The sequence below is a fragment of the Girardinichthys multiradiatus genome, chromosome Y, assembly GCF_021462225.1.
Source record: "Girardinichthys multiradiatus isolate DD_20200921_A chromosome Y, DD_fGirMul_XY1, whole genome shotgun sequence".
Taxonomy (NCBI): Eukaryota; Metazoa; Chordata; class Actinopteri; order Cyprinodontiformes; family Goodeidae; genus Girardinichthys; species Girardinichthys multiradiatus.
The window spans coordinates 3,533,629-3,559,059 of NC_061818.1; the positions used below are offsets into that span (position 1 = coordinate 3,533,629).

Genomic DNA, 25,431 nt, shown 5'->3' on the forward strand with positions numbered 1-25,431 from the left:
TTCAATCAAAACAACAGTAGAAAAGTTTGACTGAAAATGCTGCCCTCTATTTGAGATGTATCTGTGTCAAACACATGGCATATACATGTTTTGACCCATGCTCGACTGCTGTTTTAACCATGGCCCCTGTCTGATCCTCACCATTGTCTCTTTAAACCTGATCCATCTCTCACACTAGTGGTCTGCAGAAGCTTAGAAAGACAGGTGGGAAGCATATGAAGAATGAATGAGGGGGATTTCCTGTGAGTTGAAAGAAATCCTGTTAATAGTTAAACAGCTAATGACTGATGCATCAGCTGAGGATAAATTAACTGTATTTGACTATTAAACACACATCAGGTAAAACCCAAAATCCTGAAAGTTAATGTGAGCGGTTTAGAGTAAAGTTGGGTTAGGCATATAGGTTCCTATAGAGACAATATTCAGAAGTTATGAATATGATTTTGGTGGTAGAAACACAATTCAATTCAGTTTTATTTATATAGTGCCAATTATACTTTGTAAAGTGCCTTGTCGTCTCAAGGCAGTTTACAAAGTTTATTCAATCAAATTATACAGATTTCAAGTTGGGTACATACATTCCATTCAGCTGAGGATATGCCACTCAAACTATAAGTTTTAATAATAAAAAGGAAAGTTTTAAGTCTAGCCTTAAAAGTATACAGGGTGTCTGCCTCACGTACCAAAACTGGGAGCTGGTTCCACAGGAGAGGAGCTCAATAACTAAAGGATCTGCCTCCCATTCTACTTCTAGAGACTCTAGGAACCACCAGTAAACCTGCAGTCTGAGAACGAAGTGCTCTGTTAGGAATATATGGAACAATCAGATCTCTGATGTATGAGGGAGCTAGATCATTAAGGGCTTTATATGTGAGAAGGAGAATTTTAAATTATGTTCTGGATTTAACAGGGAGCCATTGAAGGGAAGCTAAAATAGGAGAAATAGGATCTCTCTTTATAATTTTTATCAGATTTTTTGCTGCAGTATTTTGGATCAGCTGAAGGCTTTTAACAGCATTTTGTGGACATCCTGTTAGTAAAGAATTACAATAATCCAGCCTTGAAGTAACTAATTCATGGGCTAGTTTTTCAGCGTCACTCCTGGACAGAATATTAATAATTTCAGCAACATTCCAGAGGTGAAAGAAGGAAATCCTAGAAACCTGTTTATCATGGGATTTAAATGACATGTCCTGCTCAAAAATAACACCAAGGGTTTTTACTTTATTACCAGAGGTCAGTGTAAACCCATCCACATTAATTGATTGTCTAAGCAGTTTCTTTTTCAAAGACTCTGGTCCAAACACGACAACTTCTGTCTTGTCTGAATTTAGAAGCAGAAAATTTAAAGTCATCCAACTTTTTATGTATTCAAGACATGCCTGTAGTCTATCTAACTGATTGGGCTCATTAGGATTTATGGATAAGTAAAGCTGAGTATCATCAGCGTAACAGTGAAAATTTATCCTATGCTGCCTGATAATCTTACCTTTTGGAAGCATATATACAGTAAAGAGTAACCACAATTAACCCTGGAGTTTAAAGATGATTGATCATTTACATGAATTAACTGGAATCTGACAGACCAATAAGATTTAAGTCAGCCTAGTGCTGTTCCTCTGATCCCTACAGCATGTTTCAGCCTTTCTAAAAGAATATTGTGATCAACTGTATAAAATGCAGCACTGAAATCTAACAGAACAATTACAGACACATGTCCATTATCTGAGGCCATAAGAATAAGTGACTTGCATTAGTGCTGTTTCAGTGCTATGATGAGCTCTGAAACCTGACTGAAACTCTTCAAACAGATCATTGCTGTGTAAATGCTCACACATCTGATTAGCAACTTTTTTCTCGACAATTTTAGATAAGAATGGCAGATTGGATATAGGTCTTTCTTAATAAAGGTTCAATTACAGCTACCCTAAAAGCCTGTGGTACATATCCATTTACTAAGTATATATTAATCATATCTAAAATGGGGCTGGTAATCAAAAGGAACACTTCTTTAAATAATTTGGTTAGGATTGGGTCTAACATATAAGTTGAAAGTGTAGATGAAGCTAATATTTTTGATAACTCAGGTACCTCCAGTGGATCAAAACAGTTCAACAGTTCCTCCTGTGAGTGAGTTTTTGTTATTCAAAGATTAAAACTTTTTACTTACCATCATGCTGCCTGCTTGTCTGCATTCCGGGGTCCTATGCTGCACCAACCCTGACAGAATGTTTTCGTCAAACACGGACCCCGTGGACAAGCAGAAGGCAGACGCCTTGGATCGCTGGGTTCAGCGTCAAATGGAGGAGGCAATGAGGCATCTGCCCAAAGATTTGGAGGTTCTGCCGTCTCCACTGCTGCTGGAGCAGATGGAGCGTGAGGCGGCCCAGTGCCAGAGAGAGTTCTGGCCGCTCACACTGAGCCTGGTTCTGCTGGAGGTTTCTTCCTGTTAAAAGGGAGTTTTTCCTCTCCACTGTCGTTACATGCATGCTCAGTATGAGGGATTGCTGCAAAGTCAAAGCCAGTGACTGTCCACTGTCTCTATATGCTCATCCAGGAGGAGTGAATCCTGCAAGTCATTGACTCGATGCAATCTGCTGGGTTTCCTTAAATAGAGAAACTTTTTATCCAATTTGAATAAATAACTGAATCTGACTGCACTGTTCAATGGTTAGGATTAATAGGAATGTATGTACCTGACTTTTGTGAAGTGCCTTGAGAACACATGTGTTGTGAATTGGCGCTATGTAAGGAAACCGAATTGAATAGATAATATGGCTGTTTTAAAAAAATTTCCTTTTAGAACCAACTACAGCTCTCCTTTCCAACAGTAGAAATGTTTTTCTACTACACAATTTCATCTCATCAGCTGTTTGTTTAGGGGACATTGTTATTATTTTTTTAATGTTTACTGGACTGTTGTGATAAATATCCATTCTTATTGTTTAGGTTTTCTTGAAACACCAGTCATACCCCTGCCTGCTGTTCTTCTGTTTTGCCAATGTGTCACTTGACTGTGCACAATAGTTCTTCAAATACTTTTCTTCCATAACTAGCAACAACATAAAGCCTTTCTGGGTGACTAATAGTGTGATGCCAGTTTCAGCCTGCCGCACCATTTCACTCCATTCAGAGACCAGGAAAGGCAAACATAAACCATCAATAGCACTCCTGCAGTTTTTCACCACTCTTACAGTTTGCTCAACATTAGATACACAGGACACCGTGCTGAGATATGACAAGATTCTGACCCAGAGTTTTTGGACAGTCCAAATATAGCAGAAAAAATAACATTTGTTCATTCATTCATTTTGTATACCGCTTGTTCCATAATGGGTCGCGGGGAAGCTGCTCCCTATCTCCAGCAATTTATAGGTGGCCAGTCTATCGCAGGGCAACACACAAACAACCATGCACACACTCATTCATACACCTAAGGGGAATTTAGAAAAAAATTATTTATTTAAAAAATAACATTTTATGTTTATTACACTGGGTAGCTGGTAGAATATTTTAGATGCAAGTACTAAAAAATTTAGTTTGCAATTGATTATTTGTTAGTTGTTTGTTAACTACAGACACAGCACTGGTTTATTGGTTAGATGATAGATGTTTTAATTAAGCCTAAACGTACTCGTCTTCTGCTCTATCCAGGACCAGGTCACGGGGACAGCAGACTTAGAAGAGACACCCAGACCCCCTCTCTCCCCAGACACCTCCTCCAGTCTGCCAGTCCAGAAGCAATGTCCCAAAATACCACAATGTTGAAGAGACCTGTCAGTCAGAGACTTGAGGTACTCAGGGCAGATCTCATCCACCCTCGAAGCCTTGCCACCATGAAGTTTTTTGACCACCTCAGTCACTTCAGCCTGGGTGACGAACGAGTCCAACTCCGAGTCCCCAGTCCCTGCTGCCACCAAGGAAGGCATGATAACAGGATTTTGGAGATCCTCGAAGTAACCCTTCCACCGCCCGATAACGTCCCCAGTCGAGGTCAGCAGCTCCCTACCCCCACTGTAAAGAGTATAGGCGAAGCACTGCTTCCCTCTCCTGAGAAACCGGATGGTTTACCAGAATTGCTTCAAGGCTGACCGGTAGTCCTTCTCCATGGCCTCACCGAACTCCTCCCAGGACCACGTTTTTGCCTCTGCCAAAGCACAGGCCATGGCATGCTTGGCCTCACGGTACCCGTCAGCTGCCTGATGAGCCCCACTAGCCAACCACAGCCGAAAGGACTCCTTCTCCGGCCTTACTGCCCGTATCAACCACCAGGTTCAGGGATTGCCACCATGACAGTCACCGCAGGCTTCACGGGCACAGCTACGGGTGGCAGCTTGACAATAGTGGTTGGGAACATGAATATTCCACTCGGACTCTATGTATCCAACCTCCGCCGGAATCTGGCCAAAGCTGGGAGTTGAATACATCCCTGGCTGAGGGCTCTATCAGCCCTCACAATACACTTGGGTCTCCCAAGTCAGTCCAGCTTCCTACTCTTCCAGGTGGTGATCAGTGGACAGCTCAGTCCCTCTCTTCACCTGAGTGTCCAAGACATGCGCCGAAGGTCCGAAGACTCGACTACAAAGTCGATCATCGACCTCCTGCCTAGGGTGTCCTGGTGCCAAGTGCACTTATGCTTAACACCCTTATGCTTAAGCCTGGTGTTCATTATGGACAATCCCTGGCACAGTAGTCCAATATTGAAACACCACTCGGTTTAAGACCCCTTCCGGCTGTCACTCTAGTTTTGGCGGAGTCCCCAAGAAGTGCACTATTCAGCACCTTCAAGAGGGACGCCAGGAAGTACCACTGCTCGGCCAGTAGCCCAAAATGACAGTCAGAGAACTCCTGAAGGTGCAGGGATGTAACTCTCTCATCCACCGGGGTAAACCCCAACATGATACGGCTGAGCTTGAGGGGTAACAAGCAAGCCCATCCCAGCTCGACGTCTCTCCCCACAGGCCACTCTAGAGTAGAAAAAAGTCCAGCCTCTCTGGAAGAGCTGGGTTCCAGAGCCAATGCTGTGCCTGGAGTGAAGCCCAACTATTTCTTGCCAATATCTCTTGACCTCCTGCACAGGCTCAGGCTCCTTAACCCTCAGTGAGGTTACATTCCATGTCCCTAGAGTCAGTTTAAGCATCCGGAGACCAGGTCGTCAAGGTCTCCACCTCTTTCCATTAGCCCATCCTCTTTGCACCAGTCCCTCATGGTTCCCCCTGCAGGTTGTGGGCCCACTGGGGGATGGCCTCATGTCTTTCGTTTGTGCTTGGCCTGGTCCCGCGAGGAGTAACCCAGCCACCAGGCACTCGCCAACGAGTCCCAACCCCGGGCCTGGCTCCAGGGTGGGACCTGGGCTCTGCCATACCGGGCGACGTCAAGTGTCTTATTATAGTAGTCCTCATGAAGGCGTCTGATCCACTCTTTGTCTGACCTGTCACCCGGCATTTAAGCCCCGGACAACATAGCTTCTAGGATCGTTTGAGCTCTCAAACCCCTCCGCCACGTTAAGGTGGTGGATCAAGTAGGGGTAAGCCTAAATGGTCAGGTTAAAAAGGGAGCACACCTACAATTTTCTTTTTAAATAGGGAATGGTGTTTTAATGTATAAATAATCCGGTTCTCATTACTTTCTACGAGTGTCTTTAAAATTATCTTCTTTTGTACCAAACCACACTCCGCAGATTCCATCATAATAAATTCCATAAAGTTGAGTTTGTGGAAGTTGTTGAAGTTAAAAAAATTGCACAAAAATTAAGTACATCACAAATACCTAAAAGGTACAAAATACAAAAAAAATATATAAAATTTAAAGATGTTTGAATTCTTTACATCTACCATAACATGGGAAACCAGGATGGAAGGTCAGTGACTGACAGCTGATCAATTACTAATAGCTTTCACTTTCAGGAAAGCATTTTTGGTTTTTTTGATGGCACAAAGTTCTAAAGCAATGCCATGATTTGTTTTTCCATTGTTATTTGGTCAGCATGGTCTAAAGACACACTTCCTGACTTCTGATTGAAGCGTGTCACTGTGTCTTGCAGCCTGCAACGTGTGTCAGAAGACAGGGGGCACAGCATCAGAGAAGCACACCAGTTTGTGACTAAGGGTAAAATTTCCTCTTGACACCCAGGAAGATAAAATCCACTGCTCCCATATTTCACCACTGCTGCTAAGTGGGTGATCTATCATGCCTGAGTTACTGTATGCAATCACACATGCACACAAACACACAGCACACATACACACAAGTTGAAATCAAAACAATGACGGTGATGCAAGAGATAAAGGAACAATCCACATATTATGGTATGGCAGCAAGCCGACAGGTGGTGACAGCAAAGAGAGAGAGATTATTGGAACACACACACACACACATAAAATCTCTAAACACAGACGTACAGACACTCAGAGGGTGAGATATGTCTCCCTCCATAGAGATGTACTCCACCGTAATCTTTTTTTCTACAAGGTGCACTGAGATGAATGGTCACAAGTATGAAAGTGAGTGTTAGTTGTTTGGTCTCACATGTTCAGTTTCTTTTTGTTGAGCTGATCACATTAAACTTTAACAGTAGTGATTTGATCTATTTGTGAGATTTTCTACAGACAGAGAATGCTTCCTTTGTCAGTGTTGAGATCACCCAAACACTGGTGTGGGGAACTGACTCAGTCAACTGTGTGTTGCACCAATGTTCTGCAGTTAGAACATTTAAAAAAATTAGATCCAAAAATATCTCTCAGCCTTCTGCTGGTATAACATAGTCTTATATAAAATTGTGCAAAAGTAAAAAAACAAACTTGTTTACATGTGTGTAAGATATTTTTTCCTGTTTTTGACAGTAAATCTTCCTGCATTGAGAACTAAATCCTCAAAGATTTTGGGATTTTCATCACCTAAACAAATGATATTTAAGTCTTTGATAGTTTAATGGCAACAGAAGACTTTCAAACAGAAGAATCCATGTTTGTTCAATTCTGATCCAATACCTTGTCCCTCACTAAACTTCCCTCCTGTTTTCAGCCACCATCCTGATTAGGTACAAAATAAAAACAATGTCATTGTTAGATTAGCATTTAAACATCATTTTCACCTGAAAGCATTGTGACGTTTGTCACTTCATCTTTTTTACTGCCCAACCATGCTGAATTAGTCATCTGTCATAAAATACAACATTTTTAGCATTAAGGACCAAAAACTTCCAATGGCATCATAGACCTCACAAGCAAACCGTTTATTACACCATGTGTCGGGATGCAACATTTTTGGCCAATTAATGCCTTGTTTTGCAATGAAAAGTATTTGAGGCACACTATTCTGCAACAATTGCTCAATGAAAAATAAAATTTTAAAGTTATAAATATATTTTATTATAATTATAACGTGTCTCTATATCAAAAATTTAGTGCTTTATTCTTTCCAGTTTTTTCTTACCATTTTTGTTTAAGTTTGCAAATTAGCTGTTCTACATATGTTACCTCATTAAAAGGAAAAAGTACTTTTTATGACTGTTAGTTTGTCCTGAAATATTTCAGAAATATAAAACAACAGTTCACTCTGAATTATTTAATGCCATAACTTGCAACTTTCCATGTGAACCGTTTCATGTTTAAGTGAAGCTCATGTGCAAAAGTCAAGAATCACAGCGAATTAACTGTTTAAAACAACATTAGAATTAATCCTTAAGGCCCACATTCAACTAAAAACACATTCCAAGGTTTTACTCATCAAACTGTTAAATTCATAGACTATTTTTATTTTAAGTTAACTCAGAGGTGGTCCATAAGAACTTCAGTTAGCTCATTAAACTTTTCCTAAAGAGCTAAGCCTATAATTTTATATTGGAGCTATAGAGAAACTTATTTTGCATAAACAGTGCTTATGCAAAATAATAGTAGAATAGCTTTACAATTTTCCTTTTCTGCCTTATCTACAGTTATTACCATTCTTTATCTTTTTATTATTGTCATCATTTTATTATTATTATGGTTGATATTATTAGTAGTAGTAATAGCAGTATCATAATTATCTTCCAATGATGATTATTTGTATAATTATTTTTGGTAGTATTAGAATTATAATGTGAAACAACATTTATCCATTTGGCCTACAGACACGCACACTGGGCTTGTCAGTGGGGGCTAGTCATCCTGTAATGGCTGCCACTGCTCATTGTTCACAGTCTTCTTTGTTTTCAGCGCCATTTTGACTGCGCAGAAGGAGCAGCAGCTAGTTAGCATCATTTCCACATACAGGGAGGGAGCTACAGCCATGCTAACCAGTTTAGCTTCCCATTGACTACCAAAGGAAATATGAAATCCCAGCAATGCGGCAGTTATTAGACCTAAGGTGAAAATAAATGTACTTTTATGCTCACACACAGACAGCAGCATACGGGGCTGTGTTGGGTTTAGGCTCTGTCAGCTGCTTTGTTGTTGGAATCCCTCCGCACAGAGATAGCTGCTGCTGGTGGAGCGCTGGCTGAGTAGATATTGTAATGTGGTGGGGTTGGGTGTCTTACCATGACAAAGCATTATGTGTTAAAAGCACTGAGATGGTAAAACTGAGTAAACATCCCATTATCCAGAAATGTTCATGTGGTAAAATTAAAAAGCGTCAAATAATAGTTTCTAGGACTGAATGTGTTCCTGTGTATTTTATATTAAATAAAAGCACAGGAGATTGCTTATATAAATATAAATGTACTAATATACCAAATTATCCTAATTAAACAAATTTGTTGAATTTGTTTAATCAGCTGGAACTGTAATTTATTAAAAGGTGGCTATATTAATGACTGGCGATTTATAAAGTTATCCATTTATTTTGTCCTTGATGCTTCAACAATTTGTTACCTGAACACAAAGGATAAATATTTAGTCTACTGTAAAACCAAATTATGAAAATGTTGCTGTATAAAATAAAATGTTTAATTGTGTTGATGCTGTTAAATAAATGGCATGCATATACGTTTAGATATCTTGAAGTGTCAATCCCAAACACACGTTGTAAATTCCAGGCTATTAAACAAAAGCATGGAGCACGTTGAGAACGTTTATATTTTTATTCTTTATTATTATCCCGCTATGAAAATATTTGTACAATAAATAATTTTGATTTTCACTATAAAAGAATCTTAATAAATAAACTATGGTCTACATATCGGCTCTTCAGCAGGGGTTGTCGCCCGGAAAAAAAACAAAAACTTTATTCCTCAATTTAGAATATGTTAGTTTTTTCAAAGCAGTCCTGCTGTGAGCAGTTCCTGAGTTTTTTAGGATCCACGAGGGTGAACCCCTAAAAGACCAGAATACATTAATCATCTCACCGATTAAGAGAAGCCCAATTCACAAAAAATAAAAACAATACAAAACATCAGAAATTAAACAACACCTGGAATCTGCCTAATCGGAGGAGATAATAATCTAACCAAAACAAAAGGACCGCGCTACCTTCTTTCCATGTTTGAGATAAAAAATCAAATCAAATCAAATCAAATGAAATGAAATTTGCTGACTGTGTCTCTTAAAGTACAATTACAGCCATAAACAAAAAAAGGGCGAAGGAATGTTAGATAAAAAAGAGCAACATGTTTATTCATAAACTTTTCAGGAATGTTGCGGAGAAGCTTTTTTTAACAACAGTCCCTTCGAATGGTTGTATGTTCATTATTCACTCCCTGGTGGGTTGTATTCCCCTTGTTGAACCGTTGCCACTACCTTCAGAAGTTGAGGTGCTGTAAATCTATGGTGCACAGTGTGCTTGTGAACAAATCGAAGTCTTCCTCGGAAAAATCCACCGGGCTATCCAGGGAGCTTTGCAGGCTGGGAGACAAGCAGGTGTCCTCAGTGAAAAGTATCAGGTCGGAAAGCGCGGTGGATGATGAGAAGGCGGATGGGTGAGAATCAGATGGAGCGATCACCCGGTGATCCAAAAAAGACGGATCGGGGCCCGGTGCATTCCCGGACCCCCTACGTTGTATGAGACCAGTGCTCTCAGATGAGTATGTCGGGGAGCGCAGAGCTCCAGCAGAGTCCGTTGAGACAGATGTCCTGGGCTGCAGGCTCACGCGGTCTGTGTCCTCCTGCGTGGGTTGTGCATTGTCCCCGTTGTCAGTGGTACTATAGCCGCTAGAAATAGCAGTCGACGGCGTATTGCCGTGCCCCTGCTCGCTCTCTGTTGTGCCTTCCCCGGTGCCAGAAGCTTCCAGCGGATGGCTGGAGTATGGAGACGATGCATCGGCACCTTCGAGCGGCTCAAACCCGCTGGAACACGGACTTCCTCCGCTGCCATCCCGGTGCGTGGTCTGTCGCTTGTGTTTCATCCTCCGATTCTGAAACCAAACTTTGACCTGGCGCTCTGTGAGATCTAGTAGAGCGGCGATCTCCACTCTCCTCGGCCGACATAAGTACTTGTTGAAGTGGAATTCCTTTTCCAGCTCCAGAAGCTGTGTGTTGGTGTAGGCGGTGCGCAGGCGACGGGACCCGGATCCTCCGGCGTCCAGGCCAACTTGGCTTGAGTCTACTGGGGAAAAAAAGAAAATTAGAACACAGAAAATGCAAACACAAAGACACACATACACAGACACACAGACACACACACACACACACACACATATATATATATATATATATATATGTGTGTGTGTGTGAGAGAGAGAGTGTATGTGTGACTATATTTGAAATTTAAATTTAAATTCTGACTTAGTTAGAAATACATTCCTGCTCTGTTCCTGCACAAAGCAAAAATACAGCTTCAGCATAAGGCAGGTTTGCCTTTTGTGAATTGATTGTAATAAAATAAAATAGGAGAACAAAACCTTTCCATTAATATGAGAAAAGGTCAAGAAAGAAAAATCAGCATGCATGAGTTTGCACCTCTTCATCAGAAGAAAAAAATACAACCCTGAGACAAGAAGGAATGGAAATGCAGCCATGTCGATGAGAAGCGAATGTGACTGTTCCAAAGCCCGAACAACTGGTGCTTTTTTAGTGAGATCAGAGAAAACAGAGACGGGATGTGATATGAGTAGATGACTACATGAAGTTCTCATTTTAATGTATTAGGTGGGGTTTTTATTTGTTTGTTTGTTGTTTATTTTTTTACCTCTAGTGATGTAAAAAATAAGAAAAGAAACGTAGTGATTGTCGTGGATGTCATCGACAGAAATAGGACTGATTGTTTGTCGAGGTTTTCCTGTGTGGCCGCAGCATATAGAGTTCCCCAACCCCCACCCATCATACTCTGTCATATCCCCGCCTTATTATTTTTCCTAATTCCATCCAATATGGCGCCGACTTTAACTATGGATACTATAACACTACACTGATCCGAAATGCAGCATCCATGGAACAAACAATATGCAGAACCATGATATGAAGGACAAATATCTCTCCTCTTCAGAGCATCACACTGCAGTTGTCATGCACATTGGAAAAATGGGCCGCACTACGCAAGTAATATTTAGATCGTGTGGATGAAGTTCTGATATGCAGAGCATTGCAGCCTAATGCAGTCGTCCGGATATGGCTTCCCTTTTCATGCAACCTCATACCATTGAACCACACGCACGCGCGCCAACATGCACATGCACTGATGGCGAAAAAAAGACAATGACAGCCAGGCACTGAGTAAAAACTGATGACTGATATTCGAAAATGAGTGTGAGTGCATGCAAACAGAAAATCTCAGCACATGATCCACACCTTTGCACCACTGATCCATGCGCTCCAGCATACCGACCTGTGGGTGACTCGATGCCCGCCGAAGCGTACCCAGAGGCGTTTGGCGAGGGGTAGGATGATGCCGGTGTGATGATGGATCCGCCCCCGCTGGAGCCGCTTCCAGGCTTGGGGCATTTCTTGGATGGCTTCTTCTCTTTCATCCAGGGAAACTCATGGGCCAATGGACTAACCGGGGTGGCCGGTGCCGGGGCCTGGCCAGGCGGGCATGGCTGCTGGACGGCGCGGTGATGCGTCTGGTGGTAATTTGTAGCCGAGTTTCTCCGGCTCTGCTGGCTCCCAGAAGCTGGTTTCGGCTGGGTGGCTGTGCAAGGGCTCAAGCTGGGGATGGTGTGCTCGAAGGGAGGCGGAATTACTGTCGACTCCTTGATTGATGAAGTTTGAAATGACTCCAGGACGGCGGGGAAGGACGTCAAGCACTCTGCTAGGGACGGCTGGCTGTTTATAAACCCGATCTCCCTCTCAAATTCAAAATTCATAGCTTCCTCAGACTAGTGCCCCCCCTAGACGACGAGAGCCCAGAATAATCCCTTTCCCGAAATAAAATAATAGTAATAATAAAACCCTCATAGGCCTGCACGCACGCGTGCACACGCACACCACAAAACATGGCTGATTAAGAAAATAAATAATGCGTGATAAAAAAGACGCAGCAGCGTATAGGCTTCCGACCGCAGTAGCGTAAATGCGGTGGCTATATCATAATTGTGTATATTGGTTATAATAGTAGCGTATGGGGACCTGGATAGACTAAACTGAACAACTATGGGACGAAAATGCAGCCAATTCCTGGTCACGTGACATTAGACAGCCAATCGGTGGTCCGGGCCTAGCGGCTATGATGTCTGTGGGAAGCATTATTATTATTTTTCTCCAAAAGCTGAAGCAAAGAGCGCCTATCTGCCATTGTTCTGTCTTAACAGGGGTAAATTAGAAAAAAAAAAAAACATGGGGTAGGTTGCCATGTGCGCTGTGTGGGCGGCAGCTCGGCACATCCTGGCTGGTGGAACCCTCCAACAATAGAGCTGTGCAAATTTTCAGGCTTCTGGGTGATGTAGTGGCCGTTAACAGTAGGTTAACCTAGGTAGCCGGCACCGTTAACAATATGTTTTCTCCATGAAAAAAATAGAACAAAAGTGGGCTCATTAATCTTGAAAATGGACAGTTTAGGCAGCAGACATCTGGAGAGGTTTCTAGATGGTGCAGCCGCTCAGGAGAAGAGGATATGAAAGATTTGCTCCCAGTGATGGTGTTGGATCATTTTGGGCTTCAGAGCAGGCAGTTTTAGATTTGAAAAGATGCAGTGGTGGACATTGAGGAGTTCTTGTGTAAGTGTCCAATTTATCCTATTTAACACGAATATCTAGGTCGCCATTATAAATGAACTCTGTGCTTGTGTGTGTGTAACCGCAATGAAGAAAGAGAGTGTGGGAAAAATAAAATAAATATTGTCTCACTCTAAAATAGACAATTTTCTCAGGCTCCAAAAACCCTCCTGCACGGTGTACCGTGGCTCCTCTCTCACCCTCGTGTTCGTGTGTGTCTACTAAAAATGTGCGGGGTGTTCACGCAGGGAAAGCGAGTTCAGAGCGAGGTCGCCCTATAGCTGCAAGATAAAGAGCGGACCCTGTTCCTCCCTTTTATAAAACATAATAAGAGGTCCTCGGCTATTAATATAATGTTAACTGCAAGTTAAATCTAGCTGAGTTGCCATCAGACTCAACGGGACGTACATGTAGATATTTATAAAGATTAACTGGAGAGCTGAGCAGAGGATATTTCGGGGAGGGTCAGAAGAGCCCCGGGTGGAGAAAAAAGGTGGTGATCAATCTTTCTCTCCTTAAGAGAGGCTGACAGCAGTCCCTCTCTTCTTAAATGAGGAGAAAACCTCCAGCCCTGCTGCCTCTGCCTCTGAGCTTCAGGGCCAAGGATTGATCTGGTTTTATGTTTTTATTTTTGCTATCATTATTTCATCAGCAGCCCGCACGTAAAATGGGGCAGATGCCATACAGACAACGCCCTTTTCAGCTCGTTCACTTTCCTCTGTGTTTGTCATGGCTTCTCCTCACCCCCATCTCTGCTCCGAAAAAAAAGGCGAAGATGCAGCTATGTGTGTGGGAGTGCGAGGTTTTGAGAGGAGCAGAAAGAACAGGCAGTGAGTGGGAAAAACATGCAGGCTGCGGGGACACACACACCGAGCAGAAGCTGACTCACTCAGGACTCTGCTGGGCTGCAGCATCAGTTAAACGCTTCCTGCGCATTTCTGTGACTTATATTGTCTTTTGGCGACAATTAAAAAATGTCTTAAGATTAATTATTTACGAGGCTACAGAAGCGTGTTAACGAAGAAATTGTGTGTTGTTTCCTTATGCCAGACATGGAAAAAGGACATAAGACTACTAAGGAAAGGCATTTGTAAATTTTACAAATATTTTTTTATTCGTTTATTTATTTATTTATGAAGAGAGGTTATTTTCGGGATTGTTTCAAACATAGCAATAACATTTATAAATTAATTTCGATATACTACTAGTTCTACTAGAACCACGTAATAATAATTAGTATTATTTTATTTTATTATAAATTTATTATTTTAGAAATTATTGTTATTCTATTTTAAATAGCTGCTGCTTAATGCCAAAGCACTATTTCGAATAATTGTATTACTGTTCGGGTCAGTCTCTAAGAAAAACCGTAAATCATCCCGTGACAGAAAGTTTTGCTGTCAGATTTAGTTTTTCTAGAAATCAATAATGAAATAATACTGGTTATCACACCCAGTTTAGTGTTTTGACAAATAGCCCGGTTGATCATACAGAAGCTTATGTTGGGACAGTGCATTTATAATGTGAGCAGCTGCCGGGGTTCCTCAAAGTTCCAGCTCCACTGTTTCCAGCAGCGTGCGCATGCCGAAGAGAAACCGGGCTCTCCATCTGGTTTTACGAGGCAATAAATTAGAGCCAATCTCTGCTCATTGGAGTTTTTATTGTCTGTTAGTCCAGAGGAGATGTAAAGGGAAGTATGGCCATTATTTACGAGATCCTGATTTACGTCCTAAATTTTTATGCCGCTCTCAGGCTTCTGAGCACGTGGCAAGGAAAGCAATATGGGCCAAAGAGGCTGGAGCGAGAGATCACGTGGACTGAACAAGGCGCTGGCCTCGAGGCTTTTTTGGTGAGAGAAGGGAGATATAAACATATCCTATGGCCAAAGTTAGCGGCAGGATGCAGGCCTGAGTTAAGCTGCACGACCAAGAGACACTCATTTTCTGCAGCACATAACAGTGGACGACACCCATACCCTGGATGGTCGTCAGTCTATCACAGATAACACAACGCGCGAAGCTCCACGAAATTGTTGTAGTCAATTTGTGTTTCTTTGTGCCGAGCTCACCAAAGGTTTACTTCAGCTCTTTTGACAATATAAAGAGGTAATTTGAACTTTTCTGTTACTCGTTCATTTTGGTGAGTCTTCAGTGCTCAGACAAATATACAACATAAAATAAAAATATTTGGAGAAGATGATTGGCTAAGGTTAACCTCACTTAGAGGCAGGTTCTCGCTGACACACCACTTGTTTGAATATGATTGGTGCACTGATATTTTAGTGATTATACATCAGATCACTATGAATCAACTGTTTATCATCTTTAAAAAATAACGACTGCTCTGAGTAACATAAAGCTTTATTAAAGAATTGTTTGACAGACAACTTTATCAACAGTGAAAGAAAAAAGGAACTACAAAGGACAGACAAATGTTTCCTCCAAAATGAGTTTTTTGCCTCTCCTGCTAATAGTTTGTTTCTATTTTCAGACTATGGGTGGATATCCATACCCAACACTTGACTCTTCCCTGTGCAAGCCAAGACATTTATGTACAAGGATCATAATAACATAAAGGGTTCATAATAACAAAAAAAAACTACCTATTTTATTCTAAAATGCAAGAATAAAAAATTTAATTTCAGTACAATGGACAAGAGGAAACACAATGTTTTTTTATTACAGGTAAATACTAAAAAAGCACATGATTTTTTCCTCAATATAAATACACAAAGGATAAATAATATTAATACAAAACAGAAACTCTTTTTAAACTGGCTATAACAAATAAATATTTATATGTGAATGTTCGCTTGAACACACATTAGCAAAAGACGCTTTGATTGGACGGCCTTCGTCTTCAAAATAAGATTTTATTATTATTTTTTTAACCATTAACCATCAAAATGTAAACTCTAAGTGCAACAATGATGCCCAGGTGTAAAACAGCATTTGTGTAAAATCTAAACTTTTGAAAACAACTTTAGGGATTTACTTCCTGATTATCCGTGAGTTTGGATGACTTACCCACTCCACAGTGTTCAATCCGGTTAAACAGCCGGAAGTGTTTGACGTATCTTTTCCAAAATGTCCTCACTGACAGATGAACAAATAAACCCAGTTGTTTCAAAATCGGTTTTACACATATGCTCAGAAATCTGGGACATGCATTTTTTTGTTCAAATATATACCCTGTTTCCACGTTAAAAGTCAAGATATGTGGGAACAAAACAAAAGAATGGAAAATGTGGTCTTTCACACATTGGCATCTACCAAAGTGTTTAATGGGATGGTAGGTTGTAAGGTAAGGTGGGTAATATCAATGACTTATTTAAACACAAACAAATTGTCCTCTCCACTCTTATTATTTACCCTGTGTCGATGATGTGCTAAAATAAGGACAATAAAATTGTAGATTCTGTGCCCTCTTGTTTTTGTCTAAAGATGTCAACAGCTGGCAAGCTGCTTGTGGACATACATCAGTGAGAGGAAGTTAGCTTAGTGTTGCTGTATATGTATGCCAACATAACTGTGTCAAAAGATAGTTTAGAACAAGTGTGTGCCTGTTCGGGCTAGTTCAGCCTTTAAGCTCTCATCTTAAACCCTGTTACAGTGATGGGACGGATGAATACGTATGTGTGCGTATGTGGTTGTCTGTGCTGGGAATGGGGATGGGGGGGTTGAGATTGGGTTAGTAATGATTGGGTCTAGACGAACAGAGATGGGTACTGCAGGGAGAAAAAAGACTGGTGCTGGAAAGCCGTCCAGTGGTTTTGATGTGCTTCATAAAACATGAGGCTCAGAAAAAGATCTGCGCTGCCAGCTTGAGCCATATATTTCTTCTCTCACTCATGTTCCAGCTGATGGAGAAACAGAGCCCTCCACATAGCTCAGCCCTGCTGACAACAACATGTGTTGCCTGCAGGGGAGAGAAGTCAGCATAATAAATCTAACCACCTCATTAACAGCCCATTAAAATCTCAACTATTTCATCTACCAGGTAGGAGAGCTGTATGTATATATGTGTCTTAGGGGGAGATTTCGCCATCAAACAACAATTTGAAACCATGCATTATCTCCTAAAGGGTCATTATAGGCTTCTCTGTTTTGCTCCATGCTTGCTCTACTATTGTTGTAATTTGCTCCATGCCTACAAAGATCAACTAATGCACTTATTATAAAATCCGCGGACATGGATGTTTATTTACTCACTCAAAAAATTGACTTAAACATTGCAAATTTTTTAAAATTTTAGATCTCTTTCTATGTTCATTTATACGACTTATTCCTTAATTGTCTTAAAAGATCTACATGAAAATTAATGTTGAATAATAAATTTGAAAATGAAAATATATTGAATGTGAAGCAAGATTCATAGTAAGAGATGAAATATTGAACACATAAAAGTTTTTTTTTATTTTTTACTGCAGTAAACTGTGGGTTTTAACTGGCACAGTGAAGTTCAGCCAAACCACAAATTGTTCAGACAACTATAACCTTCAGTACGCTGTTTTAAAATAACAGAGGAATAAGGAATGTTTTCTCCACAGGTTTGATACTACTCTAATGATGGCAGTGACATTTAACACTGATTCTTGCATATTGTGGCACAGGGCATTTCACAAACCACTGGATGGCTCCTTCCTGTCTTGCTTTGCCCCTCCTGCTGTCCCATTGCAGCGGTATAATCCCCACATTTTGGTTAGTCTCTTAGTGAGTCATGTCATGATACATTTTTCTGTGTTGTATTCCCCAATTCCTAAATGATCATGTTGTTCCAGACCTGCTACAAGTGGGTGAGCTTGGGTGCTTCTTGAATTCTGCCCTGAGTTGAGGTGTGGTGTGCTGACAGCTCAGTGTAAGTTGGGTGTGTGGGACCCTGGGGCCCCCCTCCACCCACATGGTGCTGGTTGGTAGTTGACATGGGCCCTGCGCCATTGTAGTCTATGGTTTGGTGGTGGGGCGGCGTAGGGCCAAGATGGTTTAGGCCATACATGGAGGGCCCAGAGACAGCCATAGGCTCCACATAGCTGACACCCCCAACGTAGACTGGACTGGCCTGCATGTTATTTGACGTCCCATAGCCAGCATTGTTGGCCTGTACTAGGCCATGGTGGGGATCACTATAGTCTGGATCTGGGGCACTATATTTCTGAGGAGGGCAGCCCTTCATAGAAACATTGGAATAGGCAGTGGACATAGAATAAGACACTCCCTGGTGGAGCTTTCCAAAGGATGGGGGAGAGGGGGTCTCATAGGTTGGGCCCCCTCCTCCCCCTCCCATTGGATGCAATGAGTTCAGGAAGCCGGCAGAGGACTGCATGGTCAAAGGAGGGGAACCTGTCGGAGATGGTCCTCCAGAGCTGGAGCTCAAGCCCTTCGACTTCTGGTCTTTTTTGTACTTCATACGTCGGTTCTGGAACCAGATCTTAATCTGGCGTTCGGACAAATTGAGCAGGTTGGCCATTTCCACACGTCGTGGTCGGCACAGGTACCTGTTGAAGTGAAACTCCTTCTCCAGCTCAACCAGCTGAGCACTGGTGTACGCTGTACGAGCTCGCTTGGATGATGCCGATGAGCCTCCAGTAGGACTTTTCTCCCCACTGCTGCCGCTCTCAGCGCCCCCTGATGCTATGGAGAAAAAAACACATTAGTCTCAACCAGCATGTCTGAAAAGAGCATCAAGAATCACAATGAAACCAGTTTGTTAACATTTTGAAAAGAAAAAAGATATATGTGGTTCAGCAGAGAAAAACAAAAAGGAAGCAAGTTCTACAAATTATACAATGTAATTATCCAAATACAAATTATGAATTGTAAATGTAAGGGTCATAGAATAAATCTAGGCTGCATGCCAGAGAAAATTGGAAGCATTCAAAGTCTTAATAAAGCAGAGGGTGGTCTGGGCAGGCGGCCTCAATTATCCCTTGATATTAGTTGTCAACACTTCATAACAGTGGCAGTTATTAAAAGATGAAGGCCCCGGTGCTGGCCGAGAACACCTAAATTGCATTTTGGCAAGAGTGGCAAACCCCCTTAGCAATAGCAGCTGCAGCACAAGGAACTTTCACCTAAGTGGACTCACCAAAAAAATAAAAACCCAAGTTGAGTTAGAGCTCTTTAGATTCAACTGCAAGGTAACCATTTGTCCTGAGGTCCTGTGAGTGACTGCTTCACATGGCACTTTAAATCATACATGTATACTAGTCATATCAGTTTCCCTCATCTTCACCAGTCTTGCAAATAGGATTTTCCCAACAAATAAAATCAACTAACATCAAACAGGTATTTATTAAGAACCTTTTCACACATGTACTTTGCTATTTAAAATAAAAAATACTGTGACAAAATACATTTAACTGGATACCCCAATCAAGCCTTTGTTGAGTGCATGTGAAAAACAATGTGGCCTGTAAAATTATAGGTAATTTAAACTTGGATTTTCCATCTATTCTTAGTGGTTTAATTTATAACATTGTTTTCCTTGAAAGTGATGATGACTTGGAATGATAATATTGTTAAACAGATAAGGTAATTATTCAAGCAGATATAAGCAAATTTCACATTTATGTTCCAATGAACATGTCAAAGATAAAGCAAGAGGCTTCTTCTTTAAATTATGTCATGTTTTTATAACTATTTCAGTATTTGACCACATCTCTTTTTGAAACCCATTGGTCAGTTTATTACAAATTTTTCTATTCTACCAATTATTTGCGTATACATCTCTGAGTTTTAAAGGCATATTCTAAATATAAAGTTAGAGAATTAAAGTTATACACAATAAATTAAATACATTATACTATAGGACACGCCTGCTGTGTTAAGACGTGGATTCATGTGAATGCCCCGAATCACTTTAATATTAAAACATGACAAACAATAACCTAGTATCAGACACACAGATTATTTTTGCATAAGTCACTTTACATGTTTCCCAGTTGATAAGATTTTCCATATCAAATGTGTCCTAACATGTTATATTTCTGTAAAACAAAAAAATGAGTCTGACATTACCCTTACTAATATCTCTCATTTTTAGTAGTTTTTGTTGGAGGTAAAACATGAGGATGAGAAAACAAGAACAAACCCAACAACAAAACTCTTCTTTTAAGTGTTATTTGCAGATTATCACCAAATAGTTGTCTTTTCCGGCAAAATCATTTCTGCTGCTCACCTGCATTGTAATTTGCCATCACATGCCAAAAAATATAAGTTGTTCTCAACCACCTTTCCTCTAAGCTGACATACAATGACCACACATATTGTAGTTGAATTAATATTTTATAACATAACTATGTGTGTGTAACTCCTGGATCCATGTGAAACACATGTCCTATAAGTACTGAATTATACACAACTGCCCAAAGAATTTATATTAAAACTATTTCATATTCAAAATGATTACAGGAAAAATCTATTCAATTCTTTTACATGTTTGTTTTGGTAGAATAAGATAAAGTTTATATTGTAAGTGTAGGAAAGTTGACTGACACTTTAATGTAAAAGTCTCTAAATTGTTCAGCTCTCCTAACCAATGATACCAACTTTCTGTTCTCCACCATGTAAATAAATAAATCAAACAAATATTTGAAATTGTTTCTGCCATAACAAATGCAAACATTTTCTGCTGTGATTACTTAAACTATCCCCAAAATATAATAATATCAGTGTCTGTACTGATGTCCTTAGGTTAAAAAAATGAAATTAGACAACCTTAAATTTAATGCTACTACTTTTTTTTTTTAGCATTAACAACAACATGCTTTGAAAAATTAGCTCACATGGCACTTTATTATTTGCCTTATATTGGTATACTTAGCTTGCACCACAGCAATCTGACAGATAACACACAACAGGCAGACAAAACCCTGCTGGACTAGTTTCATTTGGTCATTTCTCTGTCTGAAATAGGTCTCTGCGGGAACTGTCCTGAAGAGACCCAATTTAACATAGGACATCTTCTTAATTCTCTAGAGATCTAGCCCTGGAAAAAAATTTTTGATAAGCAAGGTGCTGAAAGAGCAGAGTGGTGAGAGTAAAGATAAGGACAGGATAGTAGCAAGAAAGATGCTAATGAATGTAGAATGTTGGAACGCCAATGAGCAGATGAGTAACGGAAATGAGGAAAGAGGTGATATATAGCAGAAATAATGGAGGTTGTGTTGTTGCTGTTATAATTACTTTGTTTGATCAGCAAAGACAAAGAAAGATAAAGACAGTGAAAAGTGTAATCTATCACACCATTACCGGAGTTGTTGCTTGGTGAACAGTTTTTCTGCTTGGTTGTTTGCCGACACTCTTTCATCCAGGGAAAAATCTGCTTGGCCAGCGTGGGGTTGGGTGGCAGTGAAGAGGAGCTGGATGATGTGGAAGAAGATGTGGAGGAGGAAGAATTTGATGACTTAGGGCCTGATTTAGAGACTGTCGAAGACCCAGCACTGCCCTCCGGCTGCTGGGTAGCAGCATTACCATTGCTGGATTTGGGGGGCAGTGGAGGGGACACCTGGGAGGCAGGGTGGTGCTCAGGAGGCACACTAGGCCGCATACAGCTGCCATTCAGCTCCTTGGTCTTGGCTAGCTGCTGGTGGCAACTGTTATTGCCTAGTGACTGCAAAGAGCAGGCGGAGTGTTGGTATGAATCCACATCCAGATGGGTTGGCGACTGGAAGGGTGGTCGGTGGTGGGACACTGGGGCCGGGGCATCATAGCCCCCAAAGCCATTGGCAGCTGCTGCTGCTCCTTGCACCTGGTAGGTCGAGTAGCCACCAAAAAGTGTGGGGGAGTTGTCGTAGTATGTTGTCTTCTGCATTTCTGTGAGAGATGGCAGCGTCTTCTTTTGCTCCAGTCCTTACTGAAAACCCCTGCCAGAAGACCATTTGGTACCAGAGGTCACGTGACGGTGTCTCTCCAACGGTCCCCTGCAACCTGACCTGAAAGGTTAGCAAAGACAGAATAAAGAAGTGACAGAGTTAAATCCATCTTCCTCCAGTGAAAGGCAGCATGACATGAATAGAAACCACTGCTTTTCTTTCCTCATCACCTGACCCTCCCCCTCCCTTTCTGAGCCCAGTTCACAGCCAGCAGATGCTCTAGAGGAGGGGGCACAACGAGGGTAAACTGTGTGTATGCTCTCCCTGTACACACACACACACACAAAAAAAAACACACACACACACACACACACACACACACACACAAACACAAACACACACACACACACTAATGTTAAAGTTAAACAGAAATTTTACTCATTGGGGTCATTAGAATGTATTTTTACTTTTAATTCACAAACTGTAATATGGTTTTCTAATGTAAGAACAATAAAAATATGTTGTTGCTGTTTTTAATTTTCATTGCTGATTATCAAGTTCTATCAATTAATTATTTAATTCAAAAACCATAGGGATGCATCCAAAAATAAAAATAAAATCCAAATCCATATTGGAATGTGTAAAAATTACTATCTTCATTGTTGTTTGTATATGTCTTCATTATTTATTTGAAATAAACCAATACATTGAATCCTGCAAGCCGAGATATATTCTTGTTAAATGTAGAGCAAGAAAACCTGTATATACATTGTTTAGTGACTGATGAAGGCAGCCTCTATCTGTCAACCCTTGCTTGCCCAAACCCAGACTGTTGTTGGCCTTCCGCATGTGATTTACATTATTCCAGCCGCGCGACTCTGATCCCACTCATCGTCATGAAAATTATTGCTGCTCAATAACAAGCGAGATTCATTTCCCGATGGGTTTGTTTTAACAGGGCAGGGAAAATCTGTAGGGTGAATAAAACCTTTATTATTGCACAGATAAGTTTTGTTTTATTATTGTTATAATTAGATTTTTTTGTCTAGACGGTGACAACAAGGAAGAATAACAAATTGAATAATTCCATGCAATTCGTGTCTTACCCGGAAATGTTTCCGGATTTTTTTTCTCTTGAGAGCGAAGGCAGATTAGATAGATAGATAGATAGATAGATAGATAGATAGATAGATAGATAGATAGATAGATAGATAGATAGATAGATAGATAGATAGATAGATAGATAGATAGATAGATAGATAGATAGATAGATAGATAGATAGATAGATAGATAGATAGATAGATAGATAGATAGATAGATAGATAGATAGATGCAGTGTTGTTGGCCTATCAAGTAAAGACTGAGGTGAAACAACAACAGGAAGAGCCATGTGTGCTTCTGGCTGGAAATGCCGAAACGACCCAGAAGTTTTTTGTCAGGCGCGACAGAACAGCTGGTATTCATTACTTTTCCTGAGAAAAAACGTCTTCAGGGGAGACCTTAAAGTAAAGAGGCCCACCAGCTCAGTCAGGATATTTCCGTATTTTCCTGTTTTTCTATGGATTTTATGTTGTTTTTTTAAATATATTTTTGGTTGTAGTTGGATTACTATTATTATTGTTATTATTATTATTATTATTAGTAGTAGTAGTAATAGTAGTAAAATTATAAACGTCGTCATTATGAAAACTAGAAAAAATTATATATATATATATATATATATATATATATATATGTGTGTGTGTGTGTGTGTGTGTGTGTGTGTGTGTGTGTGTGTGTGTGTGTGTAAAATGGACGGAAAGAACTAAGCTAGCTAAAGCTAGGTAATGTTGAGCCTACTACAAATGTTCGAGCTAGTCTTAGCCTACAATTGATTTGTTATTTAAAATAAAATTAAAATAAACTATATTGAAAGCCTGAAAAGTATAATGGGTTTAAAAGAGAATTTAAATTATATGGCCTCATCATTCCACATATAGCAATCAATTAAATGTCTCAAAAAATCAAACCCATTAAAACTATCTTTAGAACGCTTTTGTAAACCAATCAGCTGTTTGAATCTTTAGTTGATATTAGGTCTATCGTTGTTTTTCTTCCTCGGCCGTTCTCCAGTTCTTAGTACGTCACATATGTCAGTCATTTATCTTTCACGCAGACAAGCTGGAATCCTAATTATTTACTGGGAGGAATAGTCCCTAGGTGGGGGGGGCCGTGGCAAACAGTGTGGGAGGAATATGTTATTAAATCATAACGCTGTTTCACCATTAAACGCGACACGTAATGCCTCTGCCCTTGGCATGTAGGACTACAGCTTAATACAATCAGTAACTTTACCAGACGTCTCCCTGAATAATCGGCCTACAGGCTCCTGACACAGCCTCCCAAAACAACAGCAGAAAGAGTGGGAGGCAGGGAGAGGTGGAAGTCGGCCTTGGTGTCCAGTGCCTGTGTTTTATTCCGGGATATAAAATTACAAATGGCGTCTGCCACGAAGAGCCATGCGGGGTCGGCGACAGAAAGAGAATCCATTAACTTGGGACAGTCCACAAAGCTTTTTCTTTACTCCATTAACAGAAAGACAGAACGAAGAGCTGCAGAAACACTAAACTGGTCTCATAAGACCCACTATTGCTCAGAATCTAAGTCAAAATCTCCACAAATCATTCAGAACTCATACAAGTTATATTGTAGCTTTAGATATTAAAAAATACAAATAAACAACACGGGCCTATTTGCATAATTATAATAATAATGCTGGCGGACAAAGCATGAAGGGATAACAAAAAATTGGTCGGCAGGGCTTTGCATAAATAAATGGGTTAGCTGCAGGAGAAGGAGAAGCAGAAGCGGGAAAATAGGCAGAAGAAAGGAAGACAGAGATGGACGACCGCGAGAAGAAGGGGACCACTGGTAGGTCCAGCAGCTAAAAGCATTGTGAACTCTTCTTGAACCGGGATTCAAGTCATATGGCCCATAAATCACTGAGCCAGCCATCCGCCGCTCACAAAGCCAATAGCCAGGAAACACAGCCTATATACCACTGCTAGATTTTCAGTTTGGGCTCACTTTATTTATGACGGACTGCCAATGATGTCTCTTACCTTCCTTAGCACCGGCAGTCCCGGTCCAGTCCGGAACGGACCCAGCAAAGTCGCATCATACGTCCTCACAAAGATTCACCATATGACCAGTACTGATAAAAAAAAATATTCGAATGAACTATATCTCCGTAAGCTTTGCTGTCCTCATGCCTGTCTCCTTTCCACAATCCGTGGTTCCTCCGGTGCAGGCTGGAAACTAGCGCAGCCTCTTACCACAACAACACCTACTGGAGCAGCAGCAGCGGCACCAGCAGCGGCACAGCGCGCTGAGCGAACCGGACACCTTGCGCGGCTGGCAGGTGGGAGCGCCAACGGGTTTCGAGGCGTCAGCGGGGGGGGGTGAGGATGCTTGATAAACAGGCGCAATCACTCCACGGGCTACGCGTACAGGCTATATTCGGGCTAGCTGAACAACCTTACCGGGAGCCTGCTGCTGCCTGCTCGCGCACCC

The 25,431-nt window shown here is 40.9% G+C and overlaps 2 protein-coding genes across 6 annotated transcripts in view; both read right to left on the bottom strand.

The window, feature by feature from the left end:
* Positions 1–9,050: 9,050 nt before the first annotated feature.
* On the bottom strand, positions 9,051–12,393 carry LOC124864631 (homeobox protein Hox-B2a-like). 2 transcript variants are annotated; one of them, XM_047359481.1, is made up of 2 exons: positions 11,743–12,393; positions 9,051–10,521 (listed from the first exon to the last, which is right to left on the bottom strand). In XM_047359481.1, exons 1-2 carry the CDS (start codon positions 12,218–12,220, stop codon positions 9,722–9,724), a joined length of 1,278 nt encoding a protein of 425 aa, XP_047215437.1. In that variant the 5' UTR covers positions 12,221–12,393; the 3' UTR covers positions 9,051–9,721. The 2 variants fall into 2 exon arrangements, with proteins under 2 accessions (XP_047215437.1, XP_047215436.1); XM_047359480.1 differs by having other exon boundaries at positions 9,051–10,524.
* Positions 12,394–15,408: 3,015 nt separating this feature from the next.
* Positions 15,409–25,431, bottom strand: part of LOC124864208 (homeobox protein Hox-B3a-like) — a 33,163-nt gene continuing 23,140 nt past the window's right edge. For 3 of the 4 annotated variants that reach the window (XM_047358886.1, XM_047358887.1, XM_047358889.1), the window contains exons 2-3: positions 21,316–21,998; positions 15,409–18,696 (exon numbers count right to left, since the gene is read on the bottom strand). In XM_047358886.1, coding sequence (XP_047214842.1) covers positions 17,852–18,696; positions 21,316–21,877 — 1,407 coding nt within the window. In that variant the 5' untranslated portion in view covers positions 21,878–21,998 and the 3' untranslated portion in view covers positions 15,409–17,851. Of the gene's footprint in view, positions 18,697–21,315; positions 21,999–24,980; positions 25,307–25,431 lie in introns of those variants that run through there. The other variant, XM_047358888.1, reaches the window with a different exon arrangement.